The following is a 12,847-nucleotide window of genomic DNA, read 5'->3' as shown; positions in this document are numbered from 1 at the left end:
AGTGACTGAATGCTCTCTCCTCTTCCTGATAGCATCTATTCATGTCACGCTCCTGCTGGGGTTAGGAGTCTGATGGCATCACTCCTCAGATGGAATAGATGAGAACTGTGCCACGTGGCTTGTGGATCTCTTCCCAGGCACCCCTGATGCCTTTCTCAGACTCCTCTATAGTAACTCCAGCCCTTCTAAGCAAACTTGCATGTTCTCTGGGCCCTGTGCACCTGATACCTTTTACAGTTCCATGGGTGCCCTGAGTGCCTTTGCCTTTTCCATTGTCACTGCTTACAACGTGACTCTTGCCTGCGTACCTCACTCTTACTCTCCACCTGTCCAGATGACTCCTACTCCACTATATGACTCTTAACAGCAGTTTGTTTTAATGTTTTCTAACCATCCTGAGAAGAACAAATCATTACCTCATCTTGGTTCCTATCCAGGGGTGCCCCACCTGTGGCGCTACACAAAATCCTAACTTTACTTAAAACATTATGATTACATGTTACAATGTATTTAATGTATGGCCCAAGACAACTCTCCTTCCAGTATGGCACAGAGACACCAAAAGTTTGGACACCTTTCTGTGTGTTTTATGTTGTCCTTTATTTACTTTAGTACTGATCAGAAACAAGACAGGTGAAAAAGGAATGTAATGGGCTCCTATGATATCCCTAGTGTGTGGCTCTCATAGCACCGCTTCTTTGAATTGAACATAGGTATTACTTGCCTCTTCTCCCCCATCCCACAAACCACACTGCCATGTCTCTGAGGGAGGGAAGCTCTCTTTAATTTTGTACTCAAGTATTCAACAGTATAGGCCCAGTGTAGACCCTAGAGTTAGATGGCATCATTTCAAATCAGGGTTCATTACTTGAAAAACTAATTTCTCTAAGCCTCAGTTTTCTCACCTGTAAAATGGAAATGATAGCAGTAGCTACTCATTGGGTTATTGAGGGTATTCTATGAGGAAATGCTTGTACAGCACTTAGAACAGTGCCTAGCAGAGTGAGAACTCCTTAAGTGTGAGCTACAGCTGTAATAATTAGATAATAGAAGATAGGCAGAGGTGAATGGATGGATGACATATCTTTGTAATCCTGGTGCCTGTTCCCATTCTTGGCTAATCATAGCTGTTAGTTAGTGTTGGTTGAATTGAAATCTAGTGAAATGCTTCCTTTAATATATACCTAATTGCAGCAATGAGAAAGGAATGATTTTGTATCTCGCTGGATGTCAGACACTGTATTTTTGCAAAGTAGTTCAGTAAATTTGGTAGATGATGTCTTCTCTCCCTACCTTCTGATAGTTAGCCTGACCTCTCTTCCTTATGAATTTTCATTAACTGTCTTTACAGAAAAACTAATATTAAGTTGGTATTATATACCCTTTGTCAAGAACATAAGACTAAAAAGAAAAAAAGGTAAAACAATTATGACTGAGTCATTTGCTTTTCTGACTCTGAATGAATCTGCAGACCAGTTTTCACTTGCTTCTTTATATCTAAATATAGTGATATTTTCTATTCCTTGGAAATTTGCTTTTTCATTTAGGCAAACCTGTTTGCTTAAGTATTCATCTGGGGGAAAATAACCAGGTATAGCTTGATATTTTTAATCTAAGATAAAATAATTATAAAGATTTCCTTTCAAAAGCATGAAAAAGTAAACATGACTCCTATCTAAAGTTTCTAACTTACAGGAAGTAAAATGTGTTTCACTTTTTTGTGTGTAGGCACCTCGTTCAGAAGCTCTCACCATTCTAGGCTCTCTTGTCTGCTTTCCAAATACCTACCAGGAGATCCCTTTGCTGCAGTCAGTGCCAGAAGTTAGTGAAGTCTCTACAGGAACTGAAGATGTCAAGGTACATAATGCATTTGATTAAATCTCAAGTTTAGCATTTTATAATTCTAGCTCTATGGTTATCTCTTCCATTATTACATAGTAACCTCATTATGCCTGAAAGTTTTGCTATATTTAAATGTTTTAATTGTTTTGTTTTGTTTTGTTTTTAGAAGGCTGTTTTAGGGGAATTAAATGTATGAGATTCAGAGCATACTCCAGGTATAACTGATAGGTTCTTCAGGTGTTTTCTATTAGATCTGTTTATGAGGCCTATGGTCATAATAATGTAATAAACCATCCTTTATAATCATTTTCTTAGTTTAATTATGCTGCATTAGTGCATCAAATGAATTTAAAAGAAATAATTGAAATAAGCTAAATATTCCTTTTCATTGTGGCCTGATTAAATTATACAAAAAAATTGAAATTCCAGATTATTCCTTGGATAATAAAAGTAAGCATTTGTTCTCTCCTCCCCTGACTTTGGGAAAAAAAGAAAGTGCTTTCCTAATCCCAAAATTGATCAACTAATCTGTCTGTAGTACATAATTACAATCAATAGTTCAGTATACAGTATATAATCCAATTAAAGACAGTTCCCTACAAAGGAGTGCCCGTATGACTATCAGCTGATTTCTCCAAAGAAACCTTGCAGGCAAGAAGGGGCTGAAAAGAAGTATTCAGTCATGAAAGGCAAGGACCTGCATCTAAGATTACTCTCTTCAGCAAAGTTATAATTTAGAATGGAAGGGCAGATAAAGTGCTTCTCATGCAAGGTCAAGTTAAAGGAGTTCATCATCAGCAAGCCCTTATTATATGAAATGTTAAAGGGACTTATGTAAGAAAAAGAAGATGATCAAAACTATAAACAGTAAAATGACAACAAATTCACAACTTTCAACAACTGAACCTAAAAAAATCCACAACAAACTAAGCAAACAGCTAGAACAGGAACAGAATCACAGAAATGGAGATCACATGGAGGATTATCAGCAGGGAGGGAGAGGGGGAAGAATGAGGGACAAGTACAGGGAATAAAAAGCATAAATGGTAGGTACAAAATAGACAGGGGAAGATTAAGAATAGTATAGGAAATGGAGAAGCCAAAGAACTTATATGTATGACCCATAGACATGTACTGGGGTGTGCGGGATAGGATTGTGGGAGGAGGTTGCAGGACAGAGAGGAATAAAGAGGAGAAAAAATGGGACAACTGTAATAGCATAATTAATAAAATACACTTAAAAATAAAGTAAAAGTAAACCAAGATTTTCCTATCTAGAAGTCTCATTTCTTTGCTAGGTTTTTATTGTATACTCAGAAACTCTGCTCTGTAGGCTAGCATGATTGCCCAGAGGGCTATCCCCAAGCCGCCTTGTTTCCTTCCCCCAGGTTCTCCCTAATGGGAGCCTCTCCAGAGGTCCCTGGTCCTTCAGTAGCTCCCGACTGCCTGGAACACAGTCAGAACATGTGGGAAACCAACAACTAAAGTTCTTATTTTACTTAATTTCTTTTTTTTTAGCATTACCTCATAAATATTTTACTGAAGAATGCTACAGAGGAACCAAGTGAATGTGCAAGGTAAATTTTGAATAAAAGTAAGCCATTTCACAATTTTAAGATACACATTTATGTGTAAAACACAATGTTAATAAATACTTATTACTTTGCATTACCCTTATACACACTAAAAAGTATAACATGTATTGTATCAGGAAATTGCTTTACTTAATTTTTTCATCAGAAATTTATTCCAATTTCCACTATGATTCCTTCATTGAGTCACGATTTATTTAGAGACATATTTTTGAATTTCCAAAGATATGGTTATTTCTATTTATCTTTTTGCTACTGGTTGCATCATTGGTCAGAAACACTGTTTGCCTCCACATTCAGCCCTTCAACAAGTTGTCAGTACTTTTTTTTCAAACCCCTTTTCTTTAGTGTAGAAAGTAATGTGTATGAGACCGTCTTTCTTAGTTGCATATAAAAGGAATCAGATTATGAAATTAAGGGCTTGTAAGTGTAAATAAGCAAGCAGACTGACATATGATCAAGATTTCAAATAAATTGAGACAATTAAGAGAATATAGATAATGATGAGTGATAATTTAGAAAAATAAGTTTTGTTTTATCAATTGGAGTGGTATGAGATGGCATAGTAGCAAAGAGGAGACCTTGTTGGAAGATAGCATGAGAGTGAAGGTAGTATTACCATTAGGTAAAAAAGAGTCTTGATACATAAAACTCATTTGGGATCACAAAGGACATACTTGGGATGCAGAGACTCTTAATTGGCAGGAATGGCTAGGCATGAGGAATAATTAATAGTATTGGAATTGGAAGATGCTAAATGGGAATGTTAAATGATAAATTTCAAAGAAAGAAAATAGCATGAAAGAGCTCTTATAAGCTCATATGGCTTAAAACTGAAAGCAAGTGAGAGTAGTTTAGATTATAAAACCATTTTATGGGTCACAAATGTTCTCCATAGTGCAAACTTAGTAATTAACAGAGTAATGCATGTATTACTAGAAATGAGAGATCTTTGCTTTTAACAAATTATATCTAACAAGTAGGTTAATGGGTTGTAAAAAAAAATATGTATTTTCATATACACACTCATTTACATACACACATGCACACAAAGAAAGTGAGGCTCTTAAAAAGGTAAAAATGGAATTTTGGATATAATTTCAAGTTGTGTAGATTTTAGTGGGTTAAACAGAGTCTGGGTTAAGCTGCAGGAAAATAAAGAGACTTTTTGAAAAGGTATAGAATACCATAGGAATGTAGAGTATATGCAATCTAAGAATGCACAGTAGTTCTATATGAGAGTAAGCATAGGAATTAGGTAAGAGAAGAGACAGGAACATCAAGGGTTAGAATCATGTGGAACTCCTGAATACTGCTGGTGTTGGAGAATCAAAAAAAGACCGGGCACAACTTGTAAACTGAGTTGAACTGCTTTACTGAATGAATTTTGGTAGAAAGCGACACAGTCTTCAGAGGATTTTAGTATGTCTGTTCTGATGAACTCAGTCTATCCTTATTTAAAGAGGAGAGAATCCAGTGAAACATGGTAGTTTAAAAGACTCAATGATTTTAATTGTGGAATACATTGAATACAAAGGAATGTTCAATGTGGAGAGCAGAGCAGTATGTCCAGTTTGACCAGCTCTCAATGTGACCTCTTATTACAAAGAACAACAGATACATTGTACAGCTAAGGTCTGTTTCCAAACAGTGGTTGGAATCCCCTTTTCTGTTCTGAAAGTAAGTAGTTTTAAGAGCAAATATTTTAAATGTACATATAGGCTCTCAGAAAAAAAAAACTAACAAGAATATGATTTTTTGATTATTGCAAAAGATAATGGAGTGTATCAATTCCAAGAGAGTTACCATTTAAAATTGATTTATAATTGAGAAGGTAACTTGTAAAGGACTGTACAACTCAAAAACTATTTTGTCTGAACATATTGTTTAAAAGAAATAACAGTGAAACTTATTTTGAAAGTTGTATTCAAATATCCTTCACAACAAAATACAGGATTTGTCTTCCATTTGTGGCTGGTGTTATATATTTTATTGTAAGGAAAACAATTTCAAATTCAACTTCTAAATTTTTCTAAGATTCACATTTTTCTTCTTCAAAACTATCTTGAAGCAGTAAAATGTAATAGAAAATTAGTTTTAGCAAAAGTAAGTACTATGTGGGCTGTTACATTAACAGAAAATCTACCATTTATTTAATTAAATATCGAATTACTAACCATTATCAATATTTCTATTTGTCCTGAAACTGGTCTTTTGAGGTTACCTTATCTTTGTTTCTCAAGAAGATATTCTGTTGGTGTAACTATAATTTTTGCTACTTTAAAAAAATATTTTTATAATTTGAAAATACCAAGAAAATTTGGTACAGGAATTAAAACATTAAATTTCATGAGACTCTTTCTCCTTTTTTTTTTTTTTTTCCCAAAAGATGCATTGCTATTTGCTCCCTTGGAGTCTGGATATGCGAAGAGCTTGCACAGTGTACAAGGCATCCTCTGCTAAAAGAGGCCATCAATGTGATAGGTGTCACTTTGAAGGTATTACCAACTCATGATGTACATTGAACATTAAGCTATATTCTAGATTTTCAACTAGTTTTTGTTTGAATTAGCCCCATTTTTATTTTTCCCTATATTATTGAGAGGTTTTTTAATTCAAAATTTCTTTTTCTGAGAGCCATATTGAATGTTCTGTGAGGTTCTCAGGTGAGACTCCCTTGGCTGCTTCCCACTGATGTCTGCAACCCAGTCATCCATAGGCTGAGTGTTCCTATACCAAGCTCAGTGGCTAAATTGAGTTCCTCTGGTGGCGGGACAGCTCCAGTGGCAAGCAGGACACTGTCACCAGCCTGTGGGAGGGACAAGAAAGTGAGAGTTTGTGCTCTGGTCTCTTAGGACTAAGAGAAATCTGATAGCCCTGGTTAGTGACCCTGAGTGTTCATGGTCCAACTGGGCTTTGGGTACTCTCAGGACATCTTTCTTCCTTTGCTTTGGTAATGAAAAGAACAACTGCCATTTACTGAGCATTCACACTGGGCCAGCTTCATGATAAAATTTCTAAATTCTTTTGTTAACCTTCATGACAGCTCTTTGAGGTAGATGTTACAATCCCTGTGTCATGCCAGAGAAAAGCAAGGCCCAGACAAATCAGCTCATGATCCCATGGCCATGCAGGCATAAATGATGAAGGCAATAGTGATTACTGATCTGTGTGACATGAAAGACAAAACTCAACTTTTATTTGTCCTGTCAGGCCCCTTCTTAAACTACAGATCAAATCCTCCTGGGCCTTTCCTGACTCCGCTTAGAAATGGTGATAATTCACATTGCTGATAAATACACTTCTGGAACCAGTGAGTCCCCAACCCCTGCTGAGGACATACAGAAGTTCTCAGTTGCGAACTCATTGTCTCATTTTACAATGGAGGAACTGAGGTGCAGGAGAGTTAAAGAACTTGTTCCAGACTGTAGAGCCTGGCCAAGTCAAAGTTCAAATCCTGAACTGTTCATGTATCACCAACATTCAGGCTCTTGCCTGCTCTTGTCTCTGGTCTGCTACAATAATAACAGCCATTACAGCTGATGCTGTGACAGTCATCACCAGGCCATTAACAAGCCCCTGTGCTACCCTTTGTGTTTTAGCCCATGGGGTAATGCCAGTGGTGTTCCCCTGCCTATGGCTCAGCATCTAGCCCTCTGATCTAGCCGCTGTCTTCCTTGGCAGCCTGATTTCATAGCAGTTCTCCTCACCCACCCCTCTTCCTAACCAAACTCAATGCCTCCTGCTTCCTAAATGTACCCTCTGACCACCTTCCTCTGCCACCCTGTCCTCTTCCTTCCTTCCTCATCAACACTTGGCATTGCTGGTTACATATATCATGAGAGTTGGAAAAATGCTTGCTGCTGATCCATGTGGAATGGAATGGAAAATTGATCAAATCAAGATATCACTTAGGAGTGCTCCTGCTGGCCCCTTACTTTTGTCATTGTATTTAATCCTTAGAACTACCCTATGAGGGGAAGGATTTATTGTCAAGTCTACTTCACAGATAAGGAAAATGAGCTTATTGGGAATGATAGAGCTTGCAAGGGTAAAACCCAAGACATTCTGGCCCCATGTCCGGGCTTTCTTACAACTGTGGTATAGAGGACACTTCCCCGTCTCCCAAAGCCATGGAGAAATATTCACATTAAAGTAAAGAAAGTTGGATGTCAATTGTATATCCATTGGATTGGCCAAAAAGTCCATTTAGCTTTTTCCATAAAATAAAAGACACATTTTTACCAAATCAATAGTTCAGTAACTTGATTTGGATAGTTTCAGTATGTTGGCCTTCTGCCCCTATTGGCTTCTAGTGGGCGGAGGCCAGGAGTGCTGCTAAACATCTTCCAATGTATAAGACAGCCCCAACCACAGCAAAGAATTATTTGTTGAAAATGTCAGTAGTACCAAGAAACTTCGCAAACCACTTTTGACACATTTGATCAGTCACAGCACCTTCTCTATACACTGTACAAATCTTTTCTTGCATTTCAGTTGTGTTTTTACCTTTCTTGAAATAATGGAACATAACACACCGAAATGTTAAGTATCTTCTTTCATCTTTGGTATTAAAATGGCTGCACAGAAATTTACCAGTTTTGATAAGTTTTTTTAAATGCACACTGATGTGATAGCTGTCAGAATACAATCTAACAAAATTGTTTCAAATGAAGTTAAAGAAAACTAAGCACTACTAGAGCCATCATACACAAAAAATTAAATGAACTTTTTGGCTAACCCAATATGTAGATTCCAATTCATTTTTTAATCTCTTATCTTTCCAAGTCTAAGATCTGTTTTTCAAATTTTAATTTTTCTTAAATCTATAAATGTATATTTAAGGTAATATGGCTCTCCCACCTTTATCCCTTTCCTGGAAAAGCTGTTAATAATTTGATAGTATCTTAGAATGAAGGAGACATACAAATATACATATGTATATATGTAGCCTGCTACCTTATTCTTCTGTGTAGTGTAGAAGAGAGATAGAAATTGATAACAAGAGAGGGATTTGAAAACTTATTCTTTTCTCTGTACTTATACAGATTTTCAAAAATTTATCTAATTTTTCTGTAATTATGAGGAAAAACATAAAGCACCAGAAAAAAAAGTACCTGCCATGTATTGAACCCTTACTCTGTCATGGGTGTTTCAGTACAGTGCATGGACTGCCTCACTGAATCCCCCACCCCTGTACATTCTGTTGCTCTATCCATTTTAGAAATAAAAGAGGTGAAAAAGGAAAACCAAGGAACCACTTTTGCTCCAGCTTGAATGAAATAGAGTTTAAAAATATATATATAAGATCAATGAAACGAAGAGTGGGTTCTTTGAAAAGATATATAAGATTAACAAATCTTTAATCAGACTCATCAAGAAAGAAGAGGACCCAAATAAATGAAATCAGAAATGAAAGAGAAGTAACAACTGACACCAAGAAATACAGAAGATTGTAAGAAAATATTACCAACAACCATATGCCAACAAACTGAACCATCTGAATAATATGAATAAATTCCTAGAAACATACTGTCTTCCAAAACTCAACTGGGAAGAATCAGAAAATCTGAATAGACTGAACACAACTAATGAAATCGAAGCAGTAATCAAAAAATTCCAGTAATCAAAAGTCCTAGACAAGATGGCTTCACAGGTATATTTTACCAAACATTCAAAGGAAAACTAACACCTATCCTTCTCAAACTGTTCCAAACACTGTTCCTCCTCAATAGGAGGGAAGACTCCTAAGGTTATTTTATGAGGTCTGCATTATCCTGATTCCAAAACCAGATAAAGACACTACAAAGAAAGAAAATTATAGGTCAATGTCCCTCAGGAGCATAAGTGCAAAAATACTCAACAAAATATTATAAACCGGGTCTAGCAATACATTAAAAAATATCATACACCAACACCAAGTCAGGTTCATTCTGAGGATGCAAGCTTGGTACAATATCTGCAACACCATATAAAATGTGAAACACCACATAAACAAATTGACAGATAAAACTCACATTATTATCAATAAATGTAGAAAAGGCATTTGATAACATCCAGCACCCAATTATGATTAAAAACTCTTGCAAAGTGGGAATAGAGGGAACATACCTCAATGCAATGAAGGCCACATATGACAGACCCACAGCCAAAATCATACAAAAAATGTTTTAAGTTTGGGAATAAGACAGGGATGTCTGCTTTCACCACTCTTATTCAACCTAGTACTGGAAGTCCTAATCATAACAATCAGACAAGAAGAAGGAATAAAGGCATCTAAATAGGATTAAAGAAATTAAAACTTTCACTTTGCAGAACACATGAAACTGTATATAGAAAACCCTAAAGATTCCACTGAAAAACTATCTGAACTGATAAATGAATTCAGTAAAGTACCAGGATATAAAGTAAATATCCAGAAATGTGGTTGCAATTTTATACACCCACAGTGAACTATATCAGAAAGAGAAACTACAGTTGCATCAAAAAATAAAATATCAAGCCCTGGCTGGCATAGCTCAGTGGATTGAGCACGGGCTGGGAACCAAAGTGTCCCAGGTTTGATTCCCAGCCAGGTTACATGCCTGGGTTGCAGGCCATAACCCCCAGCAACCGCACATTGATGTTTCTCTCTGTCTCTATTTCTATCTCCCTCCCTTCCCTCTCTAAAAATAAGTAAATAAAATCTTTAAAAAAAATAAAAATAAAAAATAAATAAAATAAAATAAAATATCTAGGAATAAACTTAACCAAGTATGTAAAAGACCTGTACTTGGAAAATTATAAGATACTGAAGAAAAATTGAAGAAGATACAAATAAGTGGAAACAAATACTGTGTTTATGGATAGGAACAATTAACATTAAGCTGATTGGAGCCAAGATGGAGATATAGGTAGAAACACTTCACTTCCTCACACTACCACAAGAAGGAAAACAAAGAACAACCAGAACTGCCAGAAAAATATTTGCATAGAAGCCCAATAACCAAGGAGTTGAAAAAACACTCAACCAGACAGTAGGAGGGGCAAGAGAGAATTCAGCTGATGGCCTGCACTGATGATCTCACATTTGCGCGCAGACAAGCCTGGGAGAAAGCAGGGGGGTCAAGACGGACCGCTAATGCTGGGTTTCAGCACAGGAAACTAAAGACTCAAAACCACAGGCTGTTGAAAAGATCTGTGGGAATTGTGGCAGTGGGAGAAACACCCAGCATCACAGGACAGTACATTGGAGACACTCATTAAGGTCCAAAAACACACACAAACCCACCCACCAGCAAATCAGCACCTAAAGGACACATACCATTTGTGGAAAGCAAGGGAAAGTGTGATGAGAATAGAGCAAACAGCATTGTTTCTCCTCTGACCCCACCCTCACAGATCGCACCACAACGGAGCAAAGAGGGTTACCCTGCCCTGAGGAATACCTAAGGCTCCACCCCTTACACATAACAGGTGCACTGAGACAAAGAAATATGGCCCAAATGAAAGAAAAGATCAAAACTCTAGAAAAAGAACTAAGCAATGAGGAGATAGCCAACCTGTCTGATGCAGAGTTCAGAACACTGGTAATCAGGATGCTCACAGAATTGATTGATCTTGATCACAAAATGAAGGAAGAAATGAAGGCTAAACAAAGTAAAATGAAGGCTAAACAAAGTGAACTAAAGGAAAATATACAGGGAACCAAAAGTGAAGGGAAGGAAACCGGGACTCAGGTCAGTGATTTGGAACAAAAGCAAAAATAAGCATCCAACAGGAACAGAATGAAAAAATAAGAATTCAAGAAAATGAGGAGAGTCTTAGGAACCTCTGGGACAACTTTAAATGTTCCAACATCCAAATCATGAGAGTGCCGGAAGGAGAAAAGGAAGAGCAAGAAATGGAAAATTTATTTGAACAAATAATGAAGGAAATTTCACCAATCTGGCGAAGGAAATAGACTTCCAGGAAGCCCAGAGTCCCAAAGAAATTGGACCCAAGGAGGAGCACAACAAGGCACATCATAATTAAGTTATTAAGATTAAAGATAAGGAAAGAAACTTATAAGCAGCAAGAAGAAGGGAGATAGTTACCTATAAAGGAATTCCCATAAGGCTATCAGCTAATTTCTCAAAAGAAACCTTACAGGCAAGAAGGTGCTAGAAAGAAGGATTCAAAGTCATGAAAGGCAAGGAAGGACCTGCATCCAAGATTACTCTGTCCAGCAAAGCTTTCATTTGGAATGGAAGGACAGATAAAGTGCTTTCCAGATAAGGTCAAGTTAAAGGAGTTCACCACCACCAAATCTTTATTATATGAAATGTTAAAAGGACTTATCTAAGAAATAGAAGATCAAAAGCTATGAATAGTAAAATGACAACAAACCCACAACTATCAACAACTGAACCTAAAAAACAAAACTAAGCAAACAACCAGAACAGGAATAGATTCACAGAAATGGAGATCAGATGGAAAGTTATCAGTGGGGAGGGAGAGGGGGACAATGGGCGAATAAGGTACAGGGAATAGGAAGCATAATTAGTAGGCCCAAAATAGGGGGAAGTTAAGAATAGTATAGTAAATGGAGAAGCTAAGGAACTTATATGCCTATTCCTTAGGCATAGGGAGGGGGGGATAAAGGGGAAAAATGGGACAACTGTAATAGCATAATCAATAAAATACACTTTAAAAAAACAAAAGAGACATTGTTAAAATGTCCATACTACCCAAAGCAATCCATAGATTGAATACAATTCCTATCAAGATGCCAACGTCGTATTTCACAGAATTAGAACAAATATCCCCCAAATTTATATGGAACTACAAAAGACCCTGGATAGTAACAGCAATCTTGAGAAAAAAGAACAAAGTTAAAAGAATCACGCTACCTGATATCAAACTATACTACAAGGCCATAGAAATCAAGACTGCATGGCACTGGCTTAAAAACAGACACAGAATAGGGAGTCCATAAATAAACCCTCACCTTTATGGTTAATTAATATTTGACAAAGGAGACAAGAACATACACTGGGGTAGTTAGTCTAGTCAATAAATGGTATTGGAAAAATTAGACAGATATGTGCAAAAAATGAAATTAAACCACTTTCTTACACTAAACACAAGAATAAACTCAACATGGTTTAAAGACTTAAATGTAAGACTGGAAACCATAGAAATCTGAGAAGAAAGCATAGGAAGAAAAATCCGACATTTCTTGTAGCAATATTTTTTCTGATATATCTCCTCAGGCAAAGGAAACAAAAGAGAAAATAAACAAATGGGACCACATCAAACTAAAACGTTTTTGCACAGGAAAGGAAACCATCTACTGAAAACAAAAAGACAGCCCAGTGACTGGGAGAGCATATTTGCCAATGATATATCTGATAAGGCATTAGTATCCAAAATACACAAAGAACTTATACAAT

At 36.6% G+C, this 12,847-nt stretch overlaps 1 protein-coding gene across 9 annotated transcripts in view; it reads left to right on the top strand.

The window, feature by feature from the left end:
- Positions 1-12,847, top strand: part of RALGAPA2 (Ral GTPase activating protein catalytic subunit alpha 2) — a 386,278-nt gene that overhangs the window by 212,247 nt on the left and 161,184 nt on the right. For all 9 annotated transcript variants that reach the window (XM_045833596.1, XM_045833597.1, XM_045833593.1 and 6 more), the window contains 3 exons: positions 1,729-1,857; positions 3,361-3,419; positions 5,824-5,932. In XM_045833596.1, the coding sequence (XP_045689552.1) occupies positions 1,729-1,857; positions 3,361-3,419; positions 5,824-5,932 (297 nt within the window). The remainder of the gene's footprint in view (positions 1-1,728; positions 1,858-3,360; positions 3,420-5,823; positions 5,933-12,847) is intronic.

The sequence above is a fragment of the Phyllostomus hastatus genome, unplaced genomic scaffold (genome assembly GCF_019186645.2).
Source record: "Phyllostomus hastatus isolate PE091 unplaced genomic scaffold, TTU_PhHast_1.1 phas_contig_17, whole genome shotgun sequence".
Lineage (NCBI taxonomy): Eukaryota > Metazoa > Chordata > Mammalia > Chiroptera > Phyllostomidae > Phyllostomus > Phyllostomus hastatus.
This window is presented reverse-complemented; position numbering and strand designations above follow the sequence as displayed.